Source organism: Anolis sagrei, chromosome X, assembly GCF_037176765.1.
Source record: "Anolis sagrei isolate rAnoSag1 chromosome X, rAnoSag1.mat, whole genome shotgun sequence".
In the NCBI taxonomy this organism is placed as follows: Eukaryota; Metazoa; Chordata; class Lepidosauria; order Squamata; family Dactyloidae; genus Anolis; species Anolis sagrei.
Window position 1 is genome coordinate 53,553,947 of NC_090034.1, and position 27,797 is coordinate 53,581,743.

General features: G+C 44.2%; 1 protein-coding gene across 10 annotated transcripts in view; it reads right to left on the bottom strand.

The window, feature by feature from the left end:
* DAZAP1 (DAZ associated protein 1) overlaps positions 1-25,948 on the bottom strand; it is a 59,644-nt gene extending 33,696 nt beyond the window's left edge. For 2 of the 10 annotated variants that reach the window (XM_067473433.1, XM_067473434.1), the window contains exons 1-5: positions 25,727-25,946; positions 6,738-6,778; positions 4,800-4,966; positions 1,819-1,884; positions 201-308 (exon numbers count right to left, since the gene is read on the bottom strand). In XM_067473433.1, coding sequence (XP_067329534.1) covers positions 201-308; positions 1,819-1,884; positions 4,800-4,966; positions 6,738-6,778; positions 25,727-25,758 — 414 coding nt within the window. In that variant the 5' untranslated portion in view covers positions 25,759-25,946. Of the gene's footprint in view, positions 1-200; positions 309-1,818; positions 1,885-4,799; positions 4,967-6,737; positions 6,779-25,726 lie in introns of all 10 variants that reach the window. The other 8 variants (XM_067473435.1, XM_060785019.2, XM_067473431.1 and 5 more) reach the window with 7 other exon arrangements.
* Between the last annotated feature and the right edge of the window lie 1,849 nt (positions 25,949-27,797).

Sequence of the window (27,797 nt, forward strand, 5' to 3'; positions counted from 1 at the left end):
GGCATTCTGATGATGAGCCAGCCCTGGGCAATGATCCATAGCAAGAGATACAGAATTTTTTTAAAAGGCTAATGAGAGATTGACCACAACATAATGTCACCACAGTAAGAAACAAAAATATGAGCATGTTTTCTTTTCAAAGCAAGAGACAGCAACAGAAGCCACTTCCACCGTGCACGCGCAAGCCACCAGTCACTCACCACGCCAAACTTCTTGAAGTATTCCCTGAGCTCTGTCTCGCCACAGTTGTGAGGGATTCCACCCACAAAAATCTTATTGGATTTGCTATCGCTCCTGGATCCTTTCTGCTGAGACATAAAGGGACAGAATTTTGTACAGAAATTAAACTGTACACAGGTGGCTCTTCAGATGACGCTGTGCTCCCATTCTCGGCATCCTAGAAAGATCAATCGACCTGGGAGGCACAGCACAGCAATATCCAAAGGGCCACACATTGCCTGAATACTGTGCAAGTGGGATATGCACTTTCACGGATGTTGCAACCGTAGTTTTGTACTTCTCCTCATCTTGTCTTCAGAACAGTAGTTCTTAATCTTCCTAATGTCACGGCCCCTTACTACAGTTCCTCATGTTGTGGTGACCCCCAACCATAAAATTATTTTAGTTGCTACTTCATAACTGTAATTTTGCTACTGTTACAAATTGTAATGTAAATATCTGATAAGCAGAATGTATTTTCATTCACTGGACCAAATTTGGCACAAATACCCAGTACGCCCAAATTTGAATACTGATGTTTTTTTTTTGGGGGGGGGGGGGGGGGTTGTCATTTGGGAGTTGTAGTTGCTGGGATTTATAGTTCACCTACAATCAAACCAAACTTGGCCCATAACTCCCATGACCAATAGAAAATACTGCAAGGATTTGGTGGGCATTCACCTTGAGTTTTAGAGTTGTAGTTCAGCTACATCCAGAGAGCACTGTGGACTCAAAGAATGATGGATATGGACCAAACTTGGCACAAACACTCAATATGCCCAAATGTGTACACTGGTGGAGTTTGGGGAAAATATAACTTGACATTTGGGTGTTGTAGTTGTTGAGATTTATAGTTCACCTACAATCAAAGAGCCCCTTGAACTCCACCAATGATAGAATTGGGCCAAACTTCCCACACAGGTCCCTCATGACCAACAGAAGTACTGGAGGGATTTGGGAGGAATTAACAATGATTAAGGGAAGATGTAGTTCACCTACATCCAGAGAGCACTGTGAACCCAAATGAATATGGGAGGATTTGCCGTCTGTTTCCAAGAAGGAAGAGAAGGACAGGCGGAGAGATCTTCAGCCTTCTCTGCCAAATGGGGTTCCTAAGACCATCAGAAAGACCACCCCCTCATGACCCCTCAGGGGTCCCGACCCCCAAATTGAGAAACACTGCTGTAGAAAACTAATGCGAACAAAACAGCAGGAAACATATGCTGGGAGCACTGGTGTGGCTTTCTAATTGTTGATTGATATGGGACAATATGTCAGTGTGGATTTGTTAAGGGAAGCTCAGGACACACCAAAACCACAGGCATCTATCCTTAGAGATGGATCATGGCTCGAATTGCAGCCATCAAACTGCATGGAAATCCCATCATTAACAAAGGAAAGCCGTTTGCAGCAAACAGTGACATCTGGCAGGTCAGCTGGAAGCCGTGTCTTTCCTGCCAGCACACTTGAATTTCACCGTCTGCTCACAGAAAGGTTAACAAAGCTCCTCAGCATTTGGATGGGGGAAGATGCCAACAGCGTGGCAAGGGGACCAGAGCCAGGGAAAAACGCCAAGCAATGGCAAAACGGCTGCCTTACCCATCCCTCCTTTGGTCGTGTTCTCTCTGGCTGCATTCCTCGAGGGGTGCAGGGCTTTGGGTCAATCTGTTGAACAAGGAGGAGCATGAAATCGGAGAAACAGCAAGCCACAGCCACCTGAACGAGCTGGTCTTTGCCACCAGAATTTGACAAAAGCTGAAGGCAAGTACGACCAACCAGAACCCTTTGCCTCCTGCTCTTTTTCCAGAATGGTTTGAAGATACTTGCAAGGTAACTAGGTAAAAATCAACTGGAAGAATGCTTGCCAAATACATACACAGTTGCGTCTTTGGGTAACAGTTCACCATGTCTGCAGCCATCATAGCAAACTGAGGCAGATACGCAGACAAGTCAACATAGAACCTCATCACATGCAACCCCCCCCCTCCCCATTTTTAAACACTTTGAAAAGAGTTCCTTGGCAAAGCATCACAAAGCACCATCAAACAACGCAGACAGACTTCCACCTGTCAGTCCGTGATGACCTGTCAAGAAATGGGGCAACAGGAGACGGGGATAAATAATCTTCTGAGCATTGAAATGGGAGAAAGCAGGGAAAAACATGTGGGATGGGATCTGTCAAATTTCCCTGTGTTGAATCGCTTCAATGACGTGGAGTCAAAGGCGTTCATAATAGTAATAATAATTCTTTATTTATAACCTGCCCTCTCTCCCCAAAGGGACTCAGAGCGATTGACAGAAGTAACAAAAATGGCAAACATTCAATGTCAAAAGAAACAAATAAACAACAAACAAGGAAAACATGAAATGAAATAATTCAATATAACTTAAGACAAACAAGCAAAGAAAATGAGATCAAATAATTAAATATAACTTATAAACAACTGAAATCATGAGTGGAACTAAATAAACAAAAGTACAAAGGATCAAACTGGTTAAAACTATAGATTAAAATAAAGATAATAATAATAATAATAATAATAATAATAATAATTGCTCAATATATTATGTCAGCAGGCTAAGAAAGTATCCAATATCAAGGAGAAAATATGTATAGAAGGTGATAATCCTTCTCCTCCCCATAGGCTAGATCAGGGGTCTTCAAACTTTTTAAACAGAGGGCCAGGTCACAGTCCCTCAAACTGCTGGAGGGTCGGATTATAATTTGAAAAAAACATGAATGAATCCCAGTGCACAATTTTAACACATATAAATTTATTAATATTTCAATGGGAAGTGTGGGCCTGTTTTTGGTTGATGAGATAAGGATTGTTGTTGTTGTTGTTGTTGTGTGCTTTCAAGTCATTACAGACTTAGATTGACCCTGAGCGAGGGCCAGGTAAATAACCTTGGAGGGCCGCATCCAGCCCCCGGGCCTTAGTTTGAGGACCCCTGGGCTAGATTACACAGCTGGGTCTTTAAAAGCTTTTTAATGGAGAGGAGGGAGGGGGTCATTTTTAGCTCTTTAGGGAGGGAGTTCCAGAGGCAGGGAACGGCCACAAAGAAAGCCCCCCCCCCCCTGTTCCCACCAGCCGCACTTGAGACAGGGGTGTGACTGAGAGCAGGCCTTCCTCTGCGAACTGCAGTGTGTGTGCTGGTTTGTAGGTGTGGGTGTGGTTTTTCAAATAGCCTGGGCCTGAACCATTTAGGGCTTTATAGGTAACAACCAACACTTTGTATTTATCCTGGAAGCGGATAGGTAGCCAGTGGAGCTGCCGTAACATGTGAGTCGTTTGCTCATGATACGATGCTCCAGTTCGCTACTGATCTCTGAACTAGTTGCAGATTCCAAACTATCTTCAAAGGCAGCCCCATGTAGAGAGTGTTGCAGTAGTCCAGACGGGATGTAACTAATGCATGGACTACCATGGCCAGATCAGGTATCTCAAGGTATGGGCACAGCTGGCACACAAGTTTTAACTGTGCGAAGGCACTCTTGGCAAATGCAGACATCTGAAGTTGTCAGCGATAAGTCCAGGATCACCCCGACTGTGGACCTGAGACTTTGAAGGAAGTGTGACCCCGTCCAACTCAGGTTGTAATCCCATACCCCCATCTACTTTCTGACTGAGCAGGAGTACCTCTGTCTTGTCTGGATTTACCTTCAATTTATTAGCCCTCAATCCTACCAAGCACAGACATTTTTCTCCCAAAATCCTGCTTCGTGAGCCTGGCATGGTAATGTCCTGAAACTAATATAATCATTAGAATGCAGTATTTCATTTAAAGATATCACCCATTTTTGTTTTTCCTGTTCTTTCTCCTTCATAGTAATCTTGGCTTTCGAAATTGCATGACTGCTACGTTTTTGTTTTGGACTTCCATGATTGAGAGTAATGAGATTGGGAGGAATGGAGAGGAGCCCAGACAAAGGGGGGGGGGGGGCTGCCTTATTAACAAAGCCTTCTGTCTCCTTGAGAGTAAGTGGATTGGAGGGGAGAGCAGAGGAGCCCACGGAGAGAAGTGGTGTACAACAATGCATCCTGTCTTCACTAAGTAGATGGTTGAACTGGGAAAAGGCAATCCTGTGTGATGAGGTGGCTATGAGTTTTTCAGGCTGTATGTCCATGTCCCAGAATCATTCTCTCCTGACATTTCACCCACATCAATATATCCACAGATATATAAACCTTACTTGCCTAGTTTCCAACAGACCTCACCTCTGAGGATGCCTGCCATAGATGTGGGTGAAACGCCAGGAGAGAATGCTTCTGGAACATGGTGATACAGCCTGGAAAACTCACAGCAACCCAATGATTCTGGCCATGAAAGCCTCTGACAACACGATAAATTTGCTGTTGGAATGCCACACAAAGAAGATAATTTCTCCCACTTTCCCCTGTTATCCCCAGCTCCATCTAATGAAGTCCATAGAGATAGCCTTTCACAGGGGAAAAAAGAAACAAGACTGCTTTCAATACAGCAGACCCAGGACCAGAGCAAGACCCATCAGTCACATAATCAGCTCCTTCCCTCATACCCAGCTAGACATAAAGAGGTTCCAGCTAAGGCAAACTTACATTTCGGCCATCTAATGTATGGGGCCTGCTGGCCAGGACTGTCCCGACACAGTTGGGATCTTTGAACTTGACAAATCCAAAGCCTCGTGACTGATTTGTCGTCTTGTCTTTCATTATCACACAGTCGACCACTTCCCCATACTGGGAGAAGTAGCTGCGGAGCGTTTCTGTCAAAGAAAAATACAAAATGCTTTTTGTTGAGAACAATCTAGTGGAGAAAACAGGCAAAAAATAAGCAATGTTCTTTCCAGAAGAAACACAAAAAGTCTGTCGGCATCCTGAGCAGAAAAGGAACACAGCAATTTGGACATTCAGAGGGTTTTTTTAATCACTTCCAATAGCCTTCTCTAGACATTTTCAAAAGGCTTATCATAAATATTCTGGTACAATTTATCTACCTAACATAGCTTGCTTCAGAGAAGTAATAAAACATGCAGAAGCACTAGGTATTCTGTTTTTGTTTTGATCATGCTGTCCACCAATTGATCAACAAGGAATTGGCAATATGTCTCAATCACGGAGACAGTCAAATTACAATTAAATCTGTATCCCTACAAAGACTTTCTAAACAGAACCCCAGCTCCTTTAACCCACCAAATACCTGGTCCCTAACCCATCAAATAAATGGAGGATCTCTGCAGGCTTCGGTTTCATCTATGCTGATGATCATGCCATCACTGCTCAAGCAGGGAGCTTTGAAGTGATTGTACAGAAGTTCTCTGAAGCTTTAGGTGCTCTTACTGCCTATTACAGGAAAAGCCAGCTGATTCCTAATCCATCAAAACACAGATGTGTGCTTTTAACCTTACGAACAGACAAGCATCTCGAGCTCTGAAGATTACCTGGGAAGGAATCCCACTGGAGCATTGCAGCACACCCAAATACCCGGGGGGTCACTCTGGTCCGTGCTCTGACTTACAAGAAGCACTGCTTGACTATCAAGCAAAAAGTGGGTGCTAGAAATAACACCATACAAAAGATGACTGGCAGAACCTGGGGATCGCAACCAGATACAGTGAACACATCTGCCCTCGTGCTTTGCTACTCTGCTGTTGAATACACATACCCAGTATGGAATACATCTCACCACGTTAAAACATTGAATGTGGCTCTTAATGAGACATGCCGCATTATCACAGAATGCCTACGCCCAACACCACTGGAGAAATTATACTTTAGGCAGTACTGCACCACCTGACATCAGCCGGGAAGTAGCAGACTGTAATGAAAAGGACTAAGGCATTTATATCTCTGGCCCATCCTCTATTCGGATATCAGCCAGCAAGCCAATGCCTTAAATCTACACTCGCAGGATACTCGCAGGAACACCTCAGCAAGCCAGAGTCCAAAAGTGGCAGGTTAAAACCTTAATCCAGTGGTTCTCAACCTGGGGTCCCCAGATGTTTTTGGCCTTCAACTCCCAGAAATACTAACAGCTGGTAAACTGACTGGGATTTCTGGGAGTTGTAGGCCAAAAACATCTGGGGACCCCAGGTTGAGAACCACTGCCTTAATCAGTGGCTGATACCAGATGAGAAAGTCACTCCTGGGCACACCGAAGACTGGACTACTTGGAAGGTGCTGAACAGATTGCGCTCTAGCACCACAAGATGCAGAGCTAATCTTAAGAAATGGGGCTACAAAGCAGAGTCCATGACATGCGAGTCTGAAGAAAAGCAAACATGACCAACTACTGCAATGCAGCCTGAGCCCTGCCACATGCACAATGGAGGGCCTTCTTACAGCCACATCAGAAGCACTCCAAGTGGCCAGGTTCTGGTCAAAAGAAATTTAGCATAATGCCAAGTTTTTAACTTTGTTTGTGTTTTGTAATAATTATAACTATTTTCTCAATTTAATTCTGACATGATAGATAAATAAATAAATAAATAAATAAATAAAGGGAAAAGGTTCACAATCAATTCAGGAGATGCTTACCTTGTGTGGTGCTCCAGTCGAGGCCACCCACAAACAGCTTCCTGCAATTCAGAGAACACAAGTTAATACCAGGTCTGTAAAAACAAGGATCCTATAAAACTCAATGGATGCATCATTCTTACAGCTAAAGCTGTACCCTGAAAAGATTTCCATAACAGGCTTTAGTTTCAATGCTAAATGGAGAACCCAAAGCCGTTACCAACTCAGATTTTCTCTGCCTCATCTACAAAGCAATGCTCAAGTACACTGACACCTTGGAAATGCAGATGGGGGAAACGTCTAAACCATTAATGTAATTTGAAACACATATATCATTTTTTTTTTTAGAAAAGCAAAAAGAAAACTCATTTGGCCTATCCAATCATATCAAAAGGTATTACAATGATAATGTGATGTGTCTTTGTTGTCTCCTTCGGCCCCACATTTCAAATCAGTTCATTATCTTTCTATCAGCTTTCACCAACAATATAGAAATGGGGAATACGATGGCATGGGCCATTCTATCTTTAGCATTCAGTTATTTATCTCGACACTTCCTTTGTTGCTATCCTTCCATTCCATGAACAACTGAGCCAAGGGATGAAAAGTCTTGAACCATTTCAATGTCTTCATTGTCCACTTTATAGTTACATAAATTATAATTTCTCTGAAGAATGTTCTTCACGGTCCTTTGTATTTCCTATCTTACTCCTCCCAACAGCCTGTCAAGATAAGAGTTTTGATATTTACATGTTACAAAATCAGTCGCCAACTCAAAAAGGTCACAGCTTGGTCTGATATTTGGTCTCCAGTCTGTTGCCAATGCTGTATTCACAAAAGCCCTGGTAACTTATATAAGCAAACCTTTTGCTTTCCCTCTAAATAGTTTTAGAAACACAGCCCGAGTCCTAGGAATTGTTTGGTTCCCTGGGAAGTGCTTCAGTAAGAGGTGTATAACTTACCAGCAAACGCCTTTATGTACATGAGGTTTTCATCCATTGAAAAAAGATTTCACAACTACTGCAGTGTTCAATTGACAGAAAATGTACATCCAAACAATTCCCAGTTAAAAGCCTAGACAGAAGGCCTTATGGAAACTCTTTGATGAACACTACCTTAATTTCCTAGACAAGGGAATAACAAACTTTTAAAACAGAGGGCCAGGCCAGAGCCCTTCAGACTGTTGGAGGCCCCAACTATAGTCTGTTCTTCTTGTTGTGTGCCTTTGTCTTCCTCTGAGGCCTAGCCAGTGGGACTTGCCCAGTAGGTTCAGAGCCACAGTCCGAGGTTCAAACCACTACGCCACACTTTCTGGATTCCTTCCCTCTGTTTCCTTCCTACATTTGTTTCTCCCTTCCTTCTCTTCCTTCCCTCTCTGTTTCCAACCTGCCTTTCTTTCTCCTTTTATTTTTCTTCCTTCCCTGTTTTCTACCTACCCCTTTTTGTCCTTTCTGCTCTTCCTTCCCTCTGTTTCCTACCTATCTTTCTCTTTTCTTCTCTTCCCTCCCTCTCTGTTTCCTACTTCCTTTCCTTTATTTCCTTTTTTCTTTCTCCCCTCCTCCCTCCCTCCATTTTGGAGGAAGATAGAGAAAAGAAAGAAAAGGAAAGTTAAGGAGCACGAAGAGGATGATGGTAGTAGTAGTGGGGCATGAATGGTGGTAGTGGCGGGTCTGAAGTTTAGGGCATGGAGCCCCCGGTGGCGCAGTGGGTTAAAGCACTGAGCTGCTGAGCTTGTTGATCGAAAGGTCGCAGGGAGCGGCGTGAGCTTCCGCTGTCAGCCCTAGCTTCTGCCAACCTAGCAGTTAGAAAACATGCAAATGTGAGTAGATCAATAGGTACCACTCCGGCGGGAAGGTAACGGTGCTCCATGCAGTCATGCCGGCCACATGACCTTGGAAGTGTCTACGGACACCGCTGGCTCTTCGGCTTAGAAATGGAGATGAGCACCACACCCCAGAGTCAGACATGACTGGACTTAATGTCAGGGGACTACCTTTACCTTTACTAAAAGACCTTGAGGGGCGAGATCCAGCTTATGGGCCATCGTTTGAGGATTCCTGTCCTAGACCAATCCCAGCAGCACTAGCAATTCAGGTGCACAGGAACACCACACTGAAATTTGAACCCTGCAACTGCCATATGATCATGGAAACTATATGATTGGCTCACTATCGTTGCTATACCAGTGGCAATTATAAAACCAGGCAGCACTTTGCTGAAACAACAGCATACCACAGAGTCTCGTTTTAATATATCATACCAGGTCCCTCCAGTTTTGTTAGAGTGTTGTCCATTTGGTTGCATGTATATACACCTTGGATTCCCTGTGATATGCAAAAAGAAATTAAGGGTTTTTCAGCCTTGGGAAACCTCAACATGGCTAAAAACATGGCATATTCCTGTTATGTGCAAGACAGGGAGGGTTTTTCATCCTTGGGAAGTCTCAACACGGGTAAGAAGTGGTATTATCACTGTCTCTATAGATAAAGAGAAAGTAGAAGAGAATGAGGGGTAAGCATAATTTCTAAGATCTTGCGTGCAAGCAGGGCCTCTGTAGTTGCCTCTCAGACTGAGGACATTCAAGGCCACTGAAGTATGTTTAAAAAACCTTCCACTCTACTTAAGTTATCTAAGCGCCTGCTTTTAATAAGTCAGCAGCACGGCAAACGCCTTGCTCACATGTTCAATGATGAGAGCACACCGATTGGGAAATCATCAAGCAAACACAAAGCCTTCCTTTTCCACACACAACCATGTCCAACAAATAAATATACAATTAAAGATCTGGCACCACTAACACCCATTGCCTGTATTAAGCTCCAGCTCTGATCTAATTCTAGACCTAAAGAACTCCTTCCATCATCCAAACCCGAGTATTTGGGGTGTGACAGAAGAACATTAGAAATCACATTGGTTTTGTCTATCTTGATCTCCTGAACAATGGACACAGTCCAGAACTGTGTGGAAAAGATTTTCAAGGAATGGTCCTAAAGAGTCCTTCAAGAGTCTTCATTAATCCGCACTTCCATGCCAGCCCTCCTCAATCCCTAGAATTTTGCTATAGATGCAGCGGGGACCTCCTCAGACCAAAAGTGTGAGTTGATGCTATGGATGAGACAATCCTGGTCAGTCTACACCAGTGGTTCCCAACCTGTGGTCTGTGGACCACCAGTGGTCCACAAGAAATAAAATGTAGTCTGCTGCATCACCATTACTGCACTGTTGCAACGAGAGCGATTGGTTTTGCAAAACCCTTTTATAGTGCTGAAGCTTAATAAATATGGTTTTCTGTGACTACTGGATAGCCTATGTTTGTATCGGAAACTAGAGCTGTTGTTGTCTATTCAATGCAATTTGCTGAATCAGCACCCCAAATAACCAAACCAAATCTAAAGTTGACCAAAAACTGATTTGTAACCCTTTTGGTACTAATGCTGAAGAGTGGGTCCTGCTCAAAGTGGTCCCTGGTAAAAAAAAAAGTTAGAAACCACTGGTCTATACTTTCCTTTAGCAGGAAGGTTGCCTCCCACCTGATAGTTATCCCAGAACAAACCAGAATGTTTTCATGATCCCTACAGTCAACAAGAGTGTCCTATTTGTATTCAGTTTGGCAGGAGAAGACCCAAGTCTCAATGCTTCTTCTCTCCACATACCAATCCTAAATTTCCTAGAAAAAGATGACATAAAATATGTGTAGTTTAATTTATTGATGTCCGGTTTAATTTACTGATGTTTTAATTTGATGTTAGGCTTTAATGTTATTTTTATATGTAGGGGTTTTCTGGGATTTTATGTTAGTATTTTGTGTTTTATGTAGGCATTGAATGTTTGCCATTGTTATGCTGGAATCCACCCCAAGTCCCCTCGGGGAGATAGGACGGAATACAAATAAAGTTTTTTTATTATTATTAAATGTAGATAAAAGCAAGCTTGGAGATCCCCATCCTCAGCCCATTCCCACTGTCCTGACAAGAGTCTATAAAGCACCTGTTTTTTTCTGCTCATAAAAAATAATTTAAAATTATGCAATCAGGGGAAATGGCTGAACGATGTGTGCTACCCCAGAAGAGTCCTCAAAAGTGGGGAAATATCACCAATTCTTGACACTTGCACTGAGACACAGAATGATGGACTACGGTGGCGTTTTTTTTCAAGAAGCAAGATCTGCAAATTTATGAAGTCTCAGTCCTGTAAAAACCTGAGTTGTACTTGCAGCCTACCCACCAACCAGATCAACAGTTGTAATCCTAGTAGTTATTCCAAAGTTCAGACTGTCAAGGCCAGAGTGTTAATTTACTCCAGCTCACAATTAAAGACTTTGCAATGGGGGCAGCAAGTCCAATAATTTTGTTCAAATGCCTCCTGCATTTCAAGCAATGTTATCAGCTTAAAATACCTAACAAAATAGACAGTGGAGCCATGGAACGGTCTTCACCTGCCAAAAAGAAGTAAAGGCACAAAAAGAGAACAGACCATTCAGCTGGCAAACAAGCTATCAGAGAACTCCCTATGCAGACTGACATAATAGCCCCAATGGTGAAGGAGCCAGGTGTAATGCAAGAGGCAATGAAAAGAAACTGACATATAATTTTAAAAAATCTAATTGTGCCTCTGCTTCTCCTGGGAAATTGAAAACTTTCAATACAACACAAACCTGGACCAATGTGAAACACACAAGATAAGATGAGAATGCAAGACTCCAATGCCAGATCAGAGTATTTGTTTCCTGAGTGGCTCTTTGGGGATTTAGACCAAGGGGAGTTTTTCCTGTTACCGGATACTTCCAAAACAAAATGCATTGAACCCAGAATATTCTGTACACAAAGCAGGTATGTCACCATGGAGTTATGGTGTAATCCTATAATTACATTTAGCCATCATTACAAAATCTATTTCTTTTAGCCTAGCTCTACAGGTTATATATTCTACATTTTCTGGAAGATTTCTTGACAAGCTGTAATGTGGAGACTGGAAAAGAATGAGTCCACAGTACAACGTAACTTCATACACATGGGTGGAATGGAGGCAATAAAATACAATAAGAATAATTTCCTTTAGTAAATGGCCAGCTTTGGCAAACATCAGTTGCACTGGGGGGGGGGGGGGGGGAGCCATGTCTTAAACCATGAAGAGAGTTCAGGGAAGCTGCACAAGGATTGTGGCCCCATTGCTCAGTGGCCCTGCCCACAGAAAGTGCATTATTGTGCTGAATGATAGGCTATGCCTTCTCACCCAGCAACAACGGTGATGCAATTATAATTGAGGCCCTGATTTTGCCAATCCATCAATGGCCAAGAAACTCCATGTTTACCGTTTATTATTGTGCATTTGAAGTGTGACAACCCAATGTGTTCCTCTGATGGGGAAGGGGGCTTGGCCAAAGAAATGTAGCAAGGATTTAAACTCTAGTTTGGGGAGTTCCCAATTCAACTCCATATTGACCTGCAATTCACATGCTAGGACAAACCTAATCACAGTCAAAAGAAACAGAGAAGATGGCCAGAGAGTTCCTCCTGGAACATAAATAGCACCAACATTTTTTTTTCTCATGCGCCAGGAAGAGTGCTGCTTTTTCTCACAATTAATACATTTGCCTTGTCAGTGAGATCCAGCTGTGGCAAATCAACCACACCCCAAAAGTAGCTATCATTACATAGCCAGGACCCACAGACACCTTACTGCAAGATGGAGCATGAGTAACACCAGTACATACTATGAATTCTCAGAAAGGATGAAGGGGATAGGGCCATCAATCAGTGGAACAAGATACAGTTTCCACACAAAATGTCCAAGGAGCAACCCTTGGCTTCTTTAATTAAAGACACCAGTAATAATAATAAAAATAATAACAACAACAATAACAACAACTTTATTCTTGTATCTCGCCACCATCTCCCCAAAGGGACTCGGGGCAGCTTACATATGGTAAAAAGTGCCTAAAACCGAGAATAAAATAAACACACAGTACAATACAATAAAGTAAAACATAGCCTATAAAACAACAATTTAAAACTCAGAACAACACCCAATAACCTATGCTGACAACTATCGTAAAACATGGCCGGACTGTAAACAAGACAAGGGAATGGGATAGTGCAAACTGGAGCTAAGGAATAAGGGCATGGGATGAAAGTGCAGTGCTGTGTCAATGATTGCGGACCACTAGGGCTAGACATTCTCAAAGGCTTGTTTAAACATCCAAGTCTTCAGATCCCTATGGAAGGAGAACAGTCTGGGGGCCTGCCTAATCCCCCTGGGGAGGGTGTTCCAAAGCCAGGGGGCCACCACTGAGAAGGCCCTCATCGCTCCTCCCCACCAACTGCGCTTGTGACGGTGGCAGGACCGAGAGGAGGGTCTCCCAGGCAGATCTTAACACTCACGCAGGTACATAGAGGGGGGTGTGGTCACAAAGATAGGCAGGGCCCAAAACATTTAGGGCTTTAAAGGGGGCATTATGTGCTTTGAAGATGCACCAATTGCAGTTTCCAAGTCATCTTCAAAAGCAACCCCCATAGAGTGCATTACAGTAGTCCATTCTAGATGTAACTAAGGTGTGGACCACCATGGCAAACCCAGCGGTTTCATGTTAATATTAAAAAGCATGGGGGATAGAATGGAACCTTGCGGGACCCCACAGGACAATGGCCACAGATACGAGCACGTGTCCTCCAGCTTCACCAACTGGATGGGAGCCTCTAAGGAAAGAGCAGAGCCATTGCAATGCAATACCCCCAAGACCAAGAGAGGTGAAGTACTGCTGACACCTTTTACTTCCAGTTAAAGCAGTTAGCATTAGGGCGATGCGACCGACAAAAACTAAACATAATCTGTGGTCTCTGTGTTGCTCTTTTGAATACAGCCTCTATCATCCTCCACCAATTCCTATTCTGGCAAGGACTGATATGGAATGTATTAACAATTGGAAGGCCACAGACTCCCCACCTCTTTTATAGGGCTAGAATTATTTGGGCAGGCTGGCATCAGAAAGCAGATTAACATCAAACAAACTGAAGGCAAAATATTAGGTTATACGCAAGGTCATTAAAGTGATTGATGACAAGTGGAAGTCACAAGAATATAAATAAAAAATGTGCCACAGCAGAGAACTTGATGAACCAACCTGGACACAGCATATTATCCGAGAACACAGAAATGCTGGATCACTAAAAACCACCATGTCAGACTACACAGAGAAGCCACGAAATTCACAAGCATGTGGACAATTTCAACAGAAAGGAGGAAACCATGAAAATGAACAAAATCTGGCTACCAGTATTTTAAAAAAAACCCTCTAAACTCAGGACAGTAAATAAAGAACAACACTCAAAAAGAGAGGAATTCCAGACAAGAAACAATCAGGGCCAGCTAATCACCTCCCAACAAAGAATTTTCCAGGCAGTAAGTAGTCAGACCTTGAAGCTGCAAGGCCATTAAATGCTAATCAACATGGTAAATTGCAACATTCACACCTGCCTCAGACAAGGGTTCTTTCTCTCACCCTGGACATTCCACAGATATATAAACCCCACTTGCCTAGTTTCCAACAGATCTCATAACCTCTGAGGATGCCTACTATAGATGCAGGCGAAACGTCAGAAGAGAATGCTTCTGGAACATAGCTACATAGAATGGAAAACTCACAGCAACCCAGGGATTCCGGCCATGAAAGCCTTTGACAATATTATTAAAGTAGTTTTATTTGCCTCAGATTCTCCTATGGGATGTTCTCGGACACGTAATATTTATTTCCTATTGTTCCTTCACCTTTAAGAGGCTCAAGAAGCAAACAAAAAACACACTGCTATAAAAAAAGAATTCAAACAGCTACAAAATATAATCCTTCCCAAACCAATCACTTCTGCCTGCAAAAAGGAGGGACCAGAGATGCTGAGAATAAAAATGCAGGGAAGGAGAAAAGACAAGGTTGTCACTGCTGCACAAAACTTCTAAAAAAGTGTTTCTGGTAATATTCACTTGTAGATTTCACTGCTCATTTGCAACCACTTAAGACATGTCTTACAGCAATTGGGAGTGCAAAGGGTTCTCTTTTGAATAGCCATTTCTAATTATTTTTGGGCACCTTGACAGTTATTCAGACAAAAAAAGAGGGTTTTTTGCAAGGACAAGCAGAGCAGCTGTATGTAAATAAAGAGCTGCTATTTATACACAGCTCTATAGATTGCCACAAGCTAAGACAGCCGTGGCCTTTGGCTCAGTGATAAATGGGTTCTGGTACACTGAACACATGCAGAACCGGCACTGCAACCCGAAGAAAGGGGGGATATAAAAATTATGACATGTGGATGAGAGACGTGAGCTGCTTTGCATCCAGCACTGCAAGAAAAATCACCTCATCTTTCAGTGTGTGGCCCCAATCATTTACCTGCTTTACCAGTAAGTAGCTTTTCTGCCCTCATGGGAAAACTTTGGGGTGCTTTTGACACCTTGCTTTGAGCACTCTTTCCGTCAGTGCTAAAAATGTAACTGATGTACCAAACTGAAAAGAAAAAATGAAAATGACTCATCTACTGTATCTATACATATAAAACAGACACTTACACAGACAGACTCCTGCCTCCACAAACAGCTATAGCTCCCACTACTTAGGAGACACCAATGGCTGTCCCTCCGATAGCATTGCAGGTTACAGTGAGTGCCATGAACATGTCCATGAGCCCTGGCAATGTCCTCCACAAATACCATACGGCCCACCATCCAAGTGAAGGCTTTCATTTGGGAACAATTTCATCCTAGATTTCATCCACAGACACCCCAGTGTTTCTTACTCTCTCCATTGGTGTGGAATTTGCATGACCCCGCCCACTGCCTCTCCCATAACCCTTTCCTATTCTTTTCTATGTCACACAGCAGACAGAGAGGAATTGATCAGCAACTGAACAACCTAGAGAGGTTTGGGAAGAAAAGTCAATTATCTGTATTTATGCATGTGGGTATGTATTTATGTGCCACTGCGACCCCCATGAATGATGGACCTGGACCAAGCTTGGCACACAGACCCAACATTGCCAACTGCATACAGGCGGGGTTTGGGAGAGATTGACCTTGGAACTGGGAGTTGTAGTTCTCCCTTATCTAGAGAGCACTGAACCCACCTGAAGACTGATCTGGACTGAACTTGGCACACAGACCCAACATGGCCCACTGTGCATACAGGCGGGGTTTGGGGGTGATTGTCCTGGGAATCTGGGAGTTGTACTTCACCCTTGATCAGAGAGAACTAAACCCAGACAACTAATGGCCTTTTCTAATCACCCGGGCATCGCCGGGTCCCCAAGCTAGTATTATATATTCAAGGCAGTATCCTTTCCCAAATGCACTACATACCCCTATTTCAAATTAAGTCCACCAAGATGAACAGCTCTGTCCCTCAGTTATATATCTTCCACATTGTTTTTATTCAGACATTTTATATATTCGTTGGGCAATACCTTTGCTTGATAAGCACTCAACCAAATTCCTTTCTTAAAAATTTAAGGCAGAGCTGATGCAATAGTGAACTCAGTATTTGAGACTATGAGGAAGCACTTCATTCTTGGAGGGTTCTACTTATACCACCCGAACATGATTGTTCTGCCCATGTTCTGTTTCACCACAACACCTTCGCATAAAGCTGGCGAATCAAACTAAGTACATATAAATTTGGCTCAATTTGAGTTTTAAGATCTGTGAGAGAGGCTTGTCCTGCCACCACGACAGGGATAAAAGGATAGGGCCTACTTTGTTTCACTGTTTGTAAATCACCTTGAGTTTTCTGCTGTGAATATGGTGGACTTCAATAAATAAGGCTGGCTTTTAAAATACTGCCCATGCAGATCAACTGAGCATTGTCAAAGGCTCACAACCTCTGAGGATGCTTGCCACAGATGCAGGCGATACATCAGGAGAGAATGCTTCTAGAACATGGTCATACAACCTGAAAAACCTACAACTACCCAGTGATCAATTGAGGCTAAATTGCTTAAAAAGTCAAGCCCATTCATGCACCAAAACCACAATGGCATTTTGAATTAACTGTTTCATCAAGGACAGCAAATTAGGGGTACCCACTTCTCAACTATTCAGTATAACAAACTAGGCTTTGAAGTTGATAAAATATCCCAAATTTTATCACAGATTCCCAATGTGAACTGAGGGGAAATATGTCTTATACGCAAATAAATTTTGAAACATGTTTATCGTGATCAGCTGTTCTAAACACAGTTACACATCTGGATGCATGGACATTATAGTAGCCCTACCTCTTTGGCACTGAAGGTTTTAAACCAATTAATAGCAGGAACCAGCATTTACTAAACTCAGGAAGAAGAAGAAAGGGACAAAGAATGCTATGACTATGGTTGCATGTGAATAAAGTGGCAGTATGAGTGAAGTTTAATGTAAAAGTCAGGCTTTGAGAAGGTCTGATTTCAGAAAAAAAGCATTACTCTCTCTGAATATATCTTGCCCCCCAAAACCCTATGGTAGGGTTGCCATATGTTGGAAAGGGTTTCAAGTAACACAACAACAACCCAAAGCAAAGCATCTGAACTTGCAGAGTACGAATATTTTCCCTAGAGGGCAAGCCTCTCTTTTAGTCACAGTCCTAACATTCCCGCATTCAGGTTGTCTACGTGCAAATTCTGGCATACTGTCACCCTGTACCAGTTTGCTCCATTTGCTTCCCCCCATCTAAGACTGGAACTGGTCACACTGGGAATACTGGAAGCAAACCCAGTTGGTATAGGAGCACAATTTAAATATTATGGGATGTCCACAGTGGAGGCTGCTGGAAACACATTTTCTAACTTAGGCATAAAGATATTTCAAGCCCAGGCTTATTCTACTATAAACAGCAGTCTCGTACGTGTGGGTTTAAAAATATTCCTATGCACTGCAGAGATCCTGCTCAACACCCAGAGCACGGTGACTAAGAAGGACATATACAAAGAGACTCAAGGAGCAAGCTATTTGGAGGTGATAGATTAAACGCATGAAATCCCATGAAAGGCTTGACAAAAGTAACTCCCTCTCCTCAACTCCCCACTTCCTCCCTCCTCAAAATCACAGAGCTATTCTCCGGGTGGAAATTGATCTGCAAAAATCTGCCCGGGAACAGGAACCATTAAGAGCATGATGGGTACCCCAGGAGGTCTTATCTGCATGGGGTAGAACTGAGGAAAGGAGTGAGAAGGACATACAAAAGAGAAAACACTTTTCAGTCTCTGTCCTTCCAGTTTAGGCTTCAAACAGCAGCCGCAGGTACTGAAAGTGAGCCACACCTTTCCCAGTACAAGTGGGGCAAGCTCATCCTTTGTGGGGAGCACAGATGAGTCACCTGTCCTGCATAGGTTAGGAGCCTCCTTCGACAGCAGGAGGGGACTAAACACCATCTCAGCATCAAAGCACCCAATACTAAGAGTTATACTGGGTCAACAAAGCCAGGAGATGTAAGACGAGGCATGGCTGAACAACCAATTCTCCTCCTGAAAATGCAGAGAGGGATCTCACAGAACAGCTGGAACATTCTGCAATGCGTACAAAACAAGGAAGATGGGGGGGGGGGGGGGGGCGCTTGGGGAAGGGGTTAGCTGCAGATAGTCAATCCTCTCGTGACCTCAGGCCTCAGCTGCAGGAGCCAAGTGCCAATTTGCTAGTCGCTCTCAAGTCTGAAGCATGGGAACTCCCTTGTCGGGAAACCTACACAGCAAAGCGGGGAAACAGAACAGAGATTCGGGACCTAGGACACAAAAAGAAATTTTACTCCCTTACAAAAAGACGAGAGCACTACACTCTAATCTTCTCTGTCAGTGCACAATATGTCCAATATTTAAGCACACTACTTGTTCCAGGAGTAATTTAAACATCCTTGCAAAGTATTTTTCCCTTGTGTTGTCAAAGGCTTTTATGGCCAGAATCACTGGGTTGCTGTAAGTTTTCTGGGCTTTATGGCCATATTCCAGAAGCATTCTCTCCTGATGTTTCACCCACATCTATGGCAGGCATCCTCAGAGGTCGTGAGGTCGGTTGAAAAATAGGCAAGTGGGGTTTATATATCTGTGGAATGTCCAGGGTGGGAGAAAGAACTTTTGTCTGTTTTGAGGCAGGTGTGGATGTTGCAACTGGCCACCTTGATTAGCATTCAATGGCCTTGCAGCATCAAAGCCTGGATGCTTTGTTAACCCTGAAAAACTCCATCAATACTTAAAGTTTGTTATGTTGGGCAAGTTTGCTCTAGATGCGTCATTGGTGGGGTTCAGTATCCTCTCTGGCTGTAGGGTAAACTACAATTCCCACTAAGGTGAGTCAGTCTCCTCAAACCCCTCCAGTAGGTTGAGTTTAGTCCAGGTCCATCATCAGTGGAGGTCACAGTTTCTTTGGGTCCGGCGTTGCGCCTTCCGCATGTTCCGGGCCATGGCTGGGGCAACACTTTGTTGGGAGGTGTTAGGTGGCCCTAATTATTTCCTGTCTGGATTTCCCCTGTTTTCTGAGTGTTGTTCTTTGATTACTGTCCTGATTCTAGATTTTTTTTAATACTGGTAGCCAGACATGTGTTCATTTGCATAGTTTCCTCTTTTCTGTTGAAATTGTCCACATGCCTGTGGATTTCAATGGCTTCTCAGTGTAGTCGGCTATGATGGTTGTTAGAGTGGTCCAGCATTTCTGTGTTCTCAAATAATATGCTGGGTCCAAGTTGGTTCATCAGGTGGTCTGCTATGGCTGACTTCTCTGGTTGAATTAGTCTGCAGTGCTGTTTATGTTCCTTGATATGTGATTGGGTGCTGTGTTTGGCGGTCCCTATGTAGACTTGTCCACAACTGCATGGTATATGGTAGACTCGTTAGTGGTATATAAACACAGTGGCTGCTATTGTGTGCTTTCAAGTTCTTGCCTTCCTCTGAGGCTGAGAGTGTGTGATGTGCCCAGGGTAACCAAGAGGTTTCCATGGCTGATCAAGGATTCAAACCCCCAGTCTTCGAATCCAACATTCAAACCAACATACCATGCTAGTCCTCTACAACACATGACTGTGTTCCTCTACGCTGGCAATGCATGGAACTAGGTGGAAGCTATAACAATTCCTACAATTTGAAAAACTTTTTGATAACAAGTGAATTTTAGCATTCCCAAGGTTTAATCATTTGGGTAAGATGGTTGCCAACTTGAACTACATCTAGTAAGATAACTCTTCATCCAACCATCCACTGGATTGGCCACGTTGTCCGAATGCCCAATCACAGTCTCCCAAAGCAGTTACTATACTCCCAACTCAAGAATGGAAAATGGAATGTTGGTGGACAGGAAAAGAGACTGAAAGATGGGCTTAAAGCTAACCTTAAAAACTGTGGCACAGACACCGAGAACTGGGGAGGCCTGTCTTTGAGTGCTCTAGCTGGAGATCAGCTATGAGCATCAGTGCTGTGAAATTCAAAGAGGCACGAATAATGGGTGAAAGGGAAAAATGTGCCATGAGGAAGATGCATCAAGCCAACCCTGACTGGGATCGCCTTCTACCTGGAAACTGATGTCCTCACTGTAGAAGAACATGTAGGTCAAGAGTAGGGCTCCACAGTCACCTACCTATCCACCGCCAAGACCCTACACTTGGAAGGCCATCATACTTGGACAACAAGGGATCGCCTTAGTAAGATGGTTGCTAACCTGCACTACGTCTATTAAGGCGAATCTTCACCTGAACATCAGGACCTGTGGATTTAATTGTAGTCAAGGTCTCCCATTATTTTCCCCAAGATCTCCAAAGTCTCCTTGTGAACAGAAAAAGCAGGATATAAATATAACAATAACAATAATAATAATAATAATAATAATAATAAAGACCAGTATGAAATTTCCCCTTCCCACAATACATGGAACTCCACACAGCACACACGAACCGTTCATGGAGGAAAAATGCCCGCTGGCTACTGTGGGAGGCAAGCTATTGGACTAAATGGCAGAATAGCCTGTTCCACGAATGCTCTGTGGGGTCTGACTTTTGGCCCTGTACTCATATCCCCTCCCCAAACCAGTTTACTGGCTTTCCTTGCCATCATTACACAACCTCTTTTCCTCTGCTTTCTCGAAAAACTCCTATATTTCCCTCAAAAAAATGGCATAACTTCTAATAACATGGACAACACTACTATATATTACTCTGAACTAGACTCCTACAGCCTTCTGTAAATACCATCCTCCCTCTGATGCTGAGGAACTATTTTATACTGAGAGGGCTACGTGGGTACACCCTGACTGGAGGAAGCAGAGAGATCAAACAAGAAGGGATGAGAAGGCCTTGCTGGTTTGTTCCTGGGAGTCGAGTCAGTTCCTTGTCCCGTATAGATTACTGCAACGCGCTCTATGTGGGGTTGCCTTTGAAGACTGTTCGGAAGCTCCAACTGGTCCAGTGAGCAGCAGCCAGGTTGTTTACTGGAGCGGCGCTCAGGGAGCACACAACTCCCCTGTTGTATCAGCTCCACTGGCTGCCAGTTTGATATTGAGCACAATTCACAGTGCTGGCTTTAGCCTATAAAGCCCTAAATGGTTCTGGCCCAGGCTACCTGTCCAAATGTATTGTTCCCTACAAACCAGCACATAGATTAAGATCTTCTAGGGAGGTCTGCACTCGGTTCTGCCAGCCTCACAAGTGCGGCTGACGGGGATGAGAGACAGGGCCTTCTCAGTGGTGGCCCCTCGGTTGTGGAACTCCCTCCCTAGCAACATCAGAGCACCTCCCTTCCTATTAACCTTTAGGAAAAGAGTTAAAATCTGGCTCTGTGAGCAGGCCTTTGGAAACTAAGGCAATGCAGTATTTTTTAATCGAAACCTTGAGCAATTGACCTTGGTACGGACTCAGACCATGAACTTGAATGGCGTGTTTTCTAGGTTTTTAACATTTTAAATCTGTTTTAACTCTGTTTAATATGTTGCAATTTTTGAAATGTTTAGGTGATTGTGTTGAGGCACGACGTTGTGTCATTGTAAGCTGCCTTGAGTCCCCCGTCGGGGTAGAGAAGGGTGGGGTACAAGTATGGCAAATAATAATCATGTCCATAGAAAAAAGAGCAAAGAGGGGGTGACACTGGTCTCTGAAGATTCTCCCATCCTTCCACTGTTTTTATTAACTTCTGCAATACTAATAGCGCATCCACAATCTGAAAAGAGCAAGCAGCTTTAGATAAAGCAGGACGAACTGGGTAAGATGCTAAGAAAGAGAGAGACAGGTCCTCTAAGGAAAACCACCACCTCCCTTCTATCAAGAAATTAAGATGTTGTCGGCTTTCATGGGTCCTTCTTCAACCCCTCACTCCTTTGCAAGGATTTGTTTTTGCCTCCCTATTTCCACCACCACCACTATGGCAATCTTCACACCTCACTCTGCTTGATGTCTCCCTCGGCACATGGAGGAACTTTATTTGATATAGGAAAGCAATCTGGAACCCTCTTTACCACTCCCAACCACAACTTTTCCCGCATCTCTTTCCCTTTTATTGTTTCTCTCAACATCAAAGCCTGTAGGTGTCTCTCCCTTCAATAAGAGCCAAGTGGACTCCCTCTGCTTCACACCCACAACTCTGCTGTCAGATCACCTTCAACTTGTGGTTTATGAATGAAAGATCTCCAGTCCCCCTTTCCTCAATGACTTGCTTGACTGAGCCCACCCACTTGCAATATAGCCCTTCCTCTTTTCCTGCGGCCTTACCAAACAGGACATTTTTTCCAATCAGTCCTGTCTTCTCATGATATATACAAAGTACGACAATCTCAGTTTAGTCAACTTCAACTGAGGGTTCAGGCTCGATTTGCTCAGACCCATTTATCTTTTTCTTTTTTTTTTTGGGAATATCCATGGAATTTGCAGGACTGTCATCCAATATTCTGTCCAGCTTTCACAAATGTACATAGAGATGGAAAACACAATGGCTCAGACCACCCTAACCTTAGTATTCAATGACATATATTTCCACTACAAGACGTTGCCTACTTCCCTCATAGCTACTTTCTCAAGTTCTACTTTTTTTGGGCGGGGGGGGGGGGCGTTTTTTGATGAAGTCTCTATTCTAGACTGAAGAAGAAACAGAATGCTTTAGAGAAGATTCACTCGAACGGGTATTTAACTCTGGTCAGGAAGATCATACTTTACAAAAGGGTTATGATTATGCCAAATAGTGTGAATGCCAATTGATTTCCAAAAGAGTGACGTTTCCAAAAGGTTTTGAAGACCACACCTCTGCAGGGGGTTGGACTGGGTGGCCCACAAGGTCTCTTCCAACTCAATGATTCTATGATGTAGGGCCTGTCTGGAAGGGCCCTTACTAGGCCACAAGCTGAGCACAAGCCAACAGTCTCATGCTGCAGCAAAAAAGGCCAATGCAATTTCAGGGCCCTTCCACACAGTCCTATATCCCAGAATTATCAAGGCAGAAAATCCCACAATGTCTGCTTTGAACTGGGTTATCTGAGTCCACACTCAGATAATGTGGGATTTCCTGCTTTGACATTCTGGATATAGGGCTGCGTGGAAGGGCCCCAAGTTGCATCCATAGGAGTCTAGTCTCTATATAGAAGGAAGTTTATATCCCAGAATCTGATCCCAGGTTTTCTGCTTTAAACTGGATTATATAAATACGCACTGCAAGATAATCTGGGATAAACAGAAAAACTGGGATCAAATGGCCATCCAGCCTCTGCTTAAAAGCCTCCAAAAAAGAAGCCTCCACCACATTCTGAGACAGTGAGTTTGACTGCTGAACAGCTCTCACAGTCAGGAAGTCCTTCCTAATGTTCAGGTGGAATCTCCTTTCCTATAGTCTGAAGTCATTGTTCCGCGTCCTAGTCTCCAGGACAGCAGAAAACAAGCTTGCTCCCTCCTCCCTATGACTTCCCCTCACATATTTATACATGGCCTTCATCATGTCTCCTCTCAGCTTCCTCTTCTGAAGACTAAACATGTCCAGCTCTTTAAGCCACTCCTCATAGGGTTTGTTTTTCAGACCCTTGATAATTTTGCTCGCTCTCCCTGGACACATTCCAGCTTGTCCACATCTCCCTTCAACTGTGGTGCCAAGAATTGGATACAGTCTTCCACATGTGGTCTGACCAAGGCAGAATAGAGGGGTTGCATGACTTCCCTGGATCTAGATACTGGACTACTATTTATGTAGGCCAAAATCCTACTGGTGTTTCTTTGCCGCCGCATGACATTATTGGCCACGAGACTCCAAGATCTTTTTCACACGTACTGCTCTCGAGTCAGGCATTCCCCATTCTGTACCTTTGCATTTCATGTTTTTCTGCCTAAGTGGAGTATCTTGCATTTGTCACCGTTGAACTTCATTAGTTTTGGCCCATCCCTCTAATCTGTTCAGATTGTTTTGAATTCTGCTCCCAGGATCTGACCCTAGATTTTCTGCTTTAAAATGGATTATATAAATCTGCACTTCCAGATAATCTAGGGGCCCTTCCACAGCCATTTAACCTAGAATACCAAGGCAGAAAATCCCACAGTATCTGCTTTGAACTGGGTTATCTGAGTCCACACTGTCATATATCCCAGTTCAAAGCAAAAAATATGGGATTTTATTTAGCTGTGTGGAAGGGGTCTCATATATTCTAGTTTAAAGAAGATAATCTGGGATCAGATCCCGAGACAAAGGGCAGTGTGGAAGGGCCCTGAGACTTCAATGCAGAGGCTAGATGCCCGTACCTTGGGAAGTCTGATCTGGCCACGGTGGTCCACGCTCTGGTTACATCTCGAATAGATTACTGCAACGCGCTCTATGTGGGGCTGCCTTTGAAGATGGTTCGGAAACTTCAGCTAGTTCAACGGGCGGCAGCCCGATTACTAATTGGGGCGGCATACAGGGAGCATACCACCCCCCTGCTATGCCAGCTCCACTGGCTGCCGGTCCATTTCCAAGCCTAATTCAAAGTGCTGGTTTTGACCCATAAAGCTCTATACGGTTCTGGCCCAGCTTACTTGTCCGAACGCATCCACCCCTATGTTCCACCTCGTAATTTAAGATCATCCGGGGAGGCCCTGCTCTCGCTCCCGTCAACATCACAGATGCGCCTGGTGGAGATGAGAGACAGAGCCTTCTCGGCTGTGGCCCCCCACCTATGGAAAACACTCCCAAATGAGGTAAGATCCGCTCCCTCCCTCCTGGTTTTTAGAAAAAAAGAAAATCATGGTTTTGGGACCAGGCCTTCGAGCAGTAGAAGTAAATGTATGCAGCATTTCGGAAAGACAATGACTGGAACGGCGATTCGATGGACAAGACTGTTTTATACCTCATGGATGTATTTTTAAATTTAATTTATGTCTAATTGTAATTTGTTTGTACTGGCATTGCATTTTTGACATTACTTATGTGTAAACCGCTTTGAGTCCCCCTCGGGGTGAGAAAAGCGGTATACAAATACTGCAAATAAATAAATATATTGTGTTATTATTGTATATTCTTTGTATGTTAACACATGTTGTGAACCGGTCCGAATCCCTCTTTGAAGGTGAGAGGGTCGGTATATAAAACCTCGAAATAAATGAATAAATAAATAAATATCCCAGTTCAAAGCAAAAAATATGGGGTTTTATTTAGCTGTGTGGAAGGGGCCTCCAATATTCTAGTTTAAAGCAGATAATCTGGGATCAGATCCCGAGACAAAGGGCAGTGGGGAAGGGCCCTGAGACTTCCTTCAATGCAGAGACTAGATGCCTATGGATGCAGCCTGGAATCGTATTGGCCCTTTTCGCTGCAGCATGACAGTGTTGGCTAAGTGGCCTACTAAGGGCCCTTCCAGACATGCCCTATATCCCAGGATCTGATCTCTGGTGCCCTTTCCTCCATTTGCATTCCCCCCGAGGATGCAGCCCTTGGCCACGCGCTGCCCACGTTACCCCTCCTGCCCACGTGACCTCCCTCCCCATTCCCCCCTCCCCCCCTCCCCCCGCCCGCCTTTCTCTCCCCTTTTTCGGGACTCTTTTCCCCCTCGGTGTTCCCTTCCTCAGGTCTCACCCGATCTCGTCGGCGCCCCCGACGCTGTTCATGTTGGCGGCCCCGGCCTGGGGCCCCTCCTCCGCTCGCGGGAGACAAAACGGTTTCCCTCAGGCGACGCTTCTTCCTGCCGCCTCGCTCCTTTTTTTTTTACCTCACAGAAGAGAGCGCCGGCGACGAGGCGGAGGGGGGAGGCCGCGGCGCGCAGGCGCAAGCGCATGCGCAAAGCTTCCCCAGCGCTACCTTTCCCTCCTCAGGCACCAACCGCCGCTGTGGGAGTGCGCCTGCGCGTGCGCGAGGCGGTTCGCCCCTCCTCCTCTTCTACCCCGCCCCCTTCCTGTTCTCTCCTCTCATTGGCTAACACCCGCCTACGGGGTTTTCCGCGCTACAAAGAATGGGCCGGCGAGGAAAGACGGTATCGTGTGTGAAGGGTACGACTGCGCATGCTCAGAGGAAGACTGAGGCAGGGAGCGCTTCAAGGAGAGGATGCAGGCAACGCACCCGGAAGTGCGTCATCACTAGCTTGGTGGGTGCTCACGGGAAGTGTAGTTTTTGGAAAGTCAGAGTGAGTGGCTCATGCTCACTCCTGCAGGGTTCTTGAAACGCTTTTTGAGGGAGGGAGGATGGGTTACACTACAAAATGGGGCCTAAGCTATGTCAGTCCTTGCTAAATATAATGACACTAGCGGTCCCCTGCCATGCGTTGCTGTGGCCCAGTCTGGTGATCTGGAAAATAAAGTAATGAGAAAGTGTTGGTTTCTAATATATGTAATTTCTTTCTCCTTGTGGGTAAACAGTATTTCTTATTGTTTCTTTGCCAGTGTTGATGTGAAGATTGTCTGGTTTGCCTACTCTGGAACATGCAACATATCATTGTCCTTCTTTAGGGGCCCCTTTCAAATCTATGATATCGCAAGCGTGATTGGCGGGGACGAGGGACAGGGCCTTCTCGGTGGTGGCCCCTCGACTCTGGAACTCACTCCCCAAGGACATCAGACATGCTGCAACGTTGGCAGCCTTTAGGAGGAGCCTGAAAACGTGGTTGTTCCAGTGTGCCTTCCCAGATTAAGGAAACTCCCAGCAATATGTCCCTTAACGCACTTTAGTAGTGATTTAGGATTGTCTGCACGCCCTATCCCTCTCCAAAATGTCTATCCTGTTTATATGTCACCTGGTCACGCCCAGCATTATTTTTTTTAAAAATTAATTAGTACATCTGGCCCTGCCATAGGTTTTTAAACGTCGTTGTGTTATTGTTAATGTTTATTGCTATTTTCTGTTTATTAGTTTATTTATTGTTGTACTAGCTGTCCCCTGCCACATGTTGCTGTGGCCCAGTCTGGTGATCTGGAAAATAAAATAATGAGAAAGTGTTGGTTTCTAATATATGTAATGTCTTTCTCCTTGTGGGTAAACAGTATTTCTTACTGTTTCTTTGCCAATGTTGATGTGAAGATTGTCTGGTTTGCCTACTCTGGAACATGCAACATATCATTGTCCTTATTTAGGGGCCCCTTTCAAATCTATGATACTGCATCTGTCATATACATATATGTGTGTGTAAGTGGCTGGATGGCCCTTTGTCAGGAGGGCTTTGATTATGTTTTCTTGCTATGGTGAAGGGAGCTGGACTGGATTGCCTTAAGGCAGCATTTCTCAACCTGGGAAGTCAAGACCCGGGGGGGGGGGGGTCACCAGGGAGGTGTCAGAAGGGTCGCCAGAGTCCACCAGAAAACACAGTATTTTTTGTTGGTCACGAGGGTTCTGTGTGGGAAGTTTGCCCCGATTCTGTCGTTGGTGGGGTTCAAAATGCTTGATTGTAGGGGAACTATAAATCTCAGTAACTGCAACTCCCAAATGTCAGGTCTATTTCCCCCAAACTCCATCTGTGTTTATATTTGGGCATATGGAGTATTTGTGCCAAGTTTGGTCCAGATCCATCATTGTTTGAGTCCACAGTGCTCTCTGGATGTAGGTGAACTACAGCTCCCAAACTCAAGGTCAATGTCCACCAAACCCTTCTAGTGTTTTCTGTTGGTCAGGGGAGTCCTGTGTGCCAAGTTTGGTTCAATTCCATCATTGGTGGAGTTCA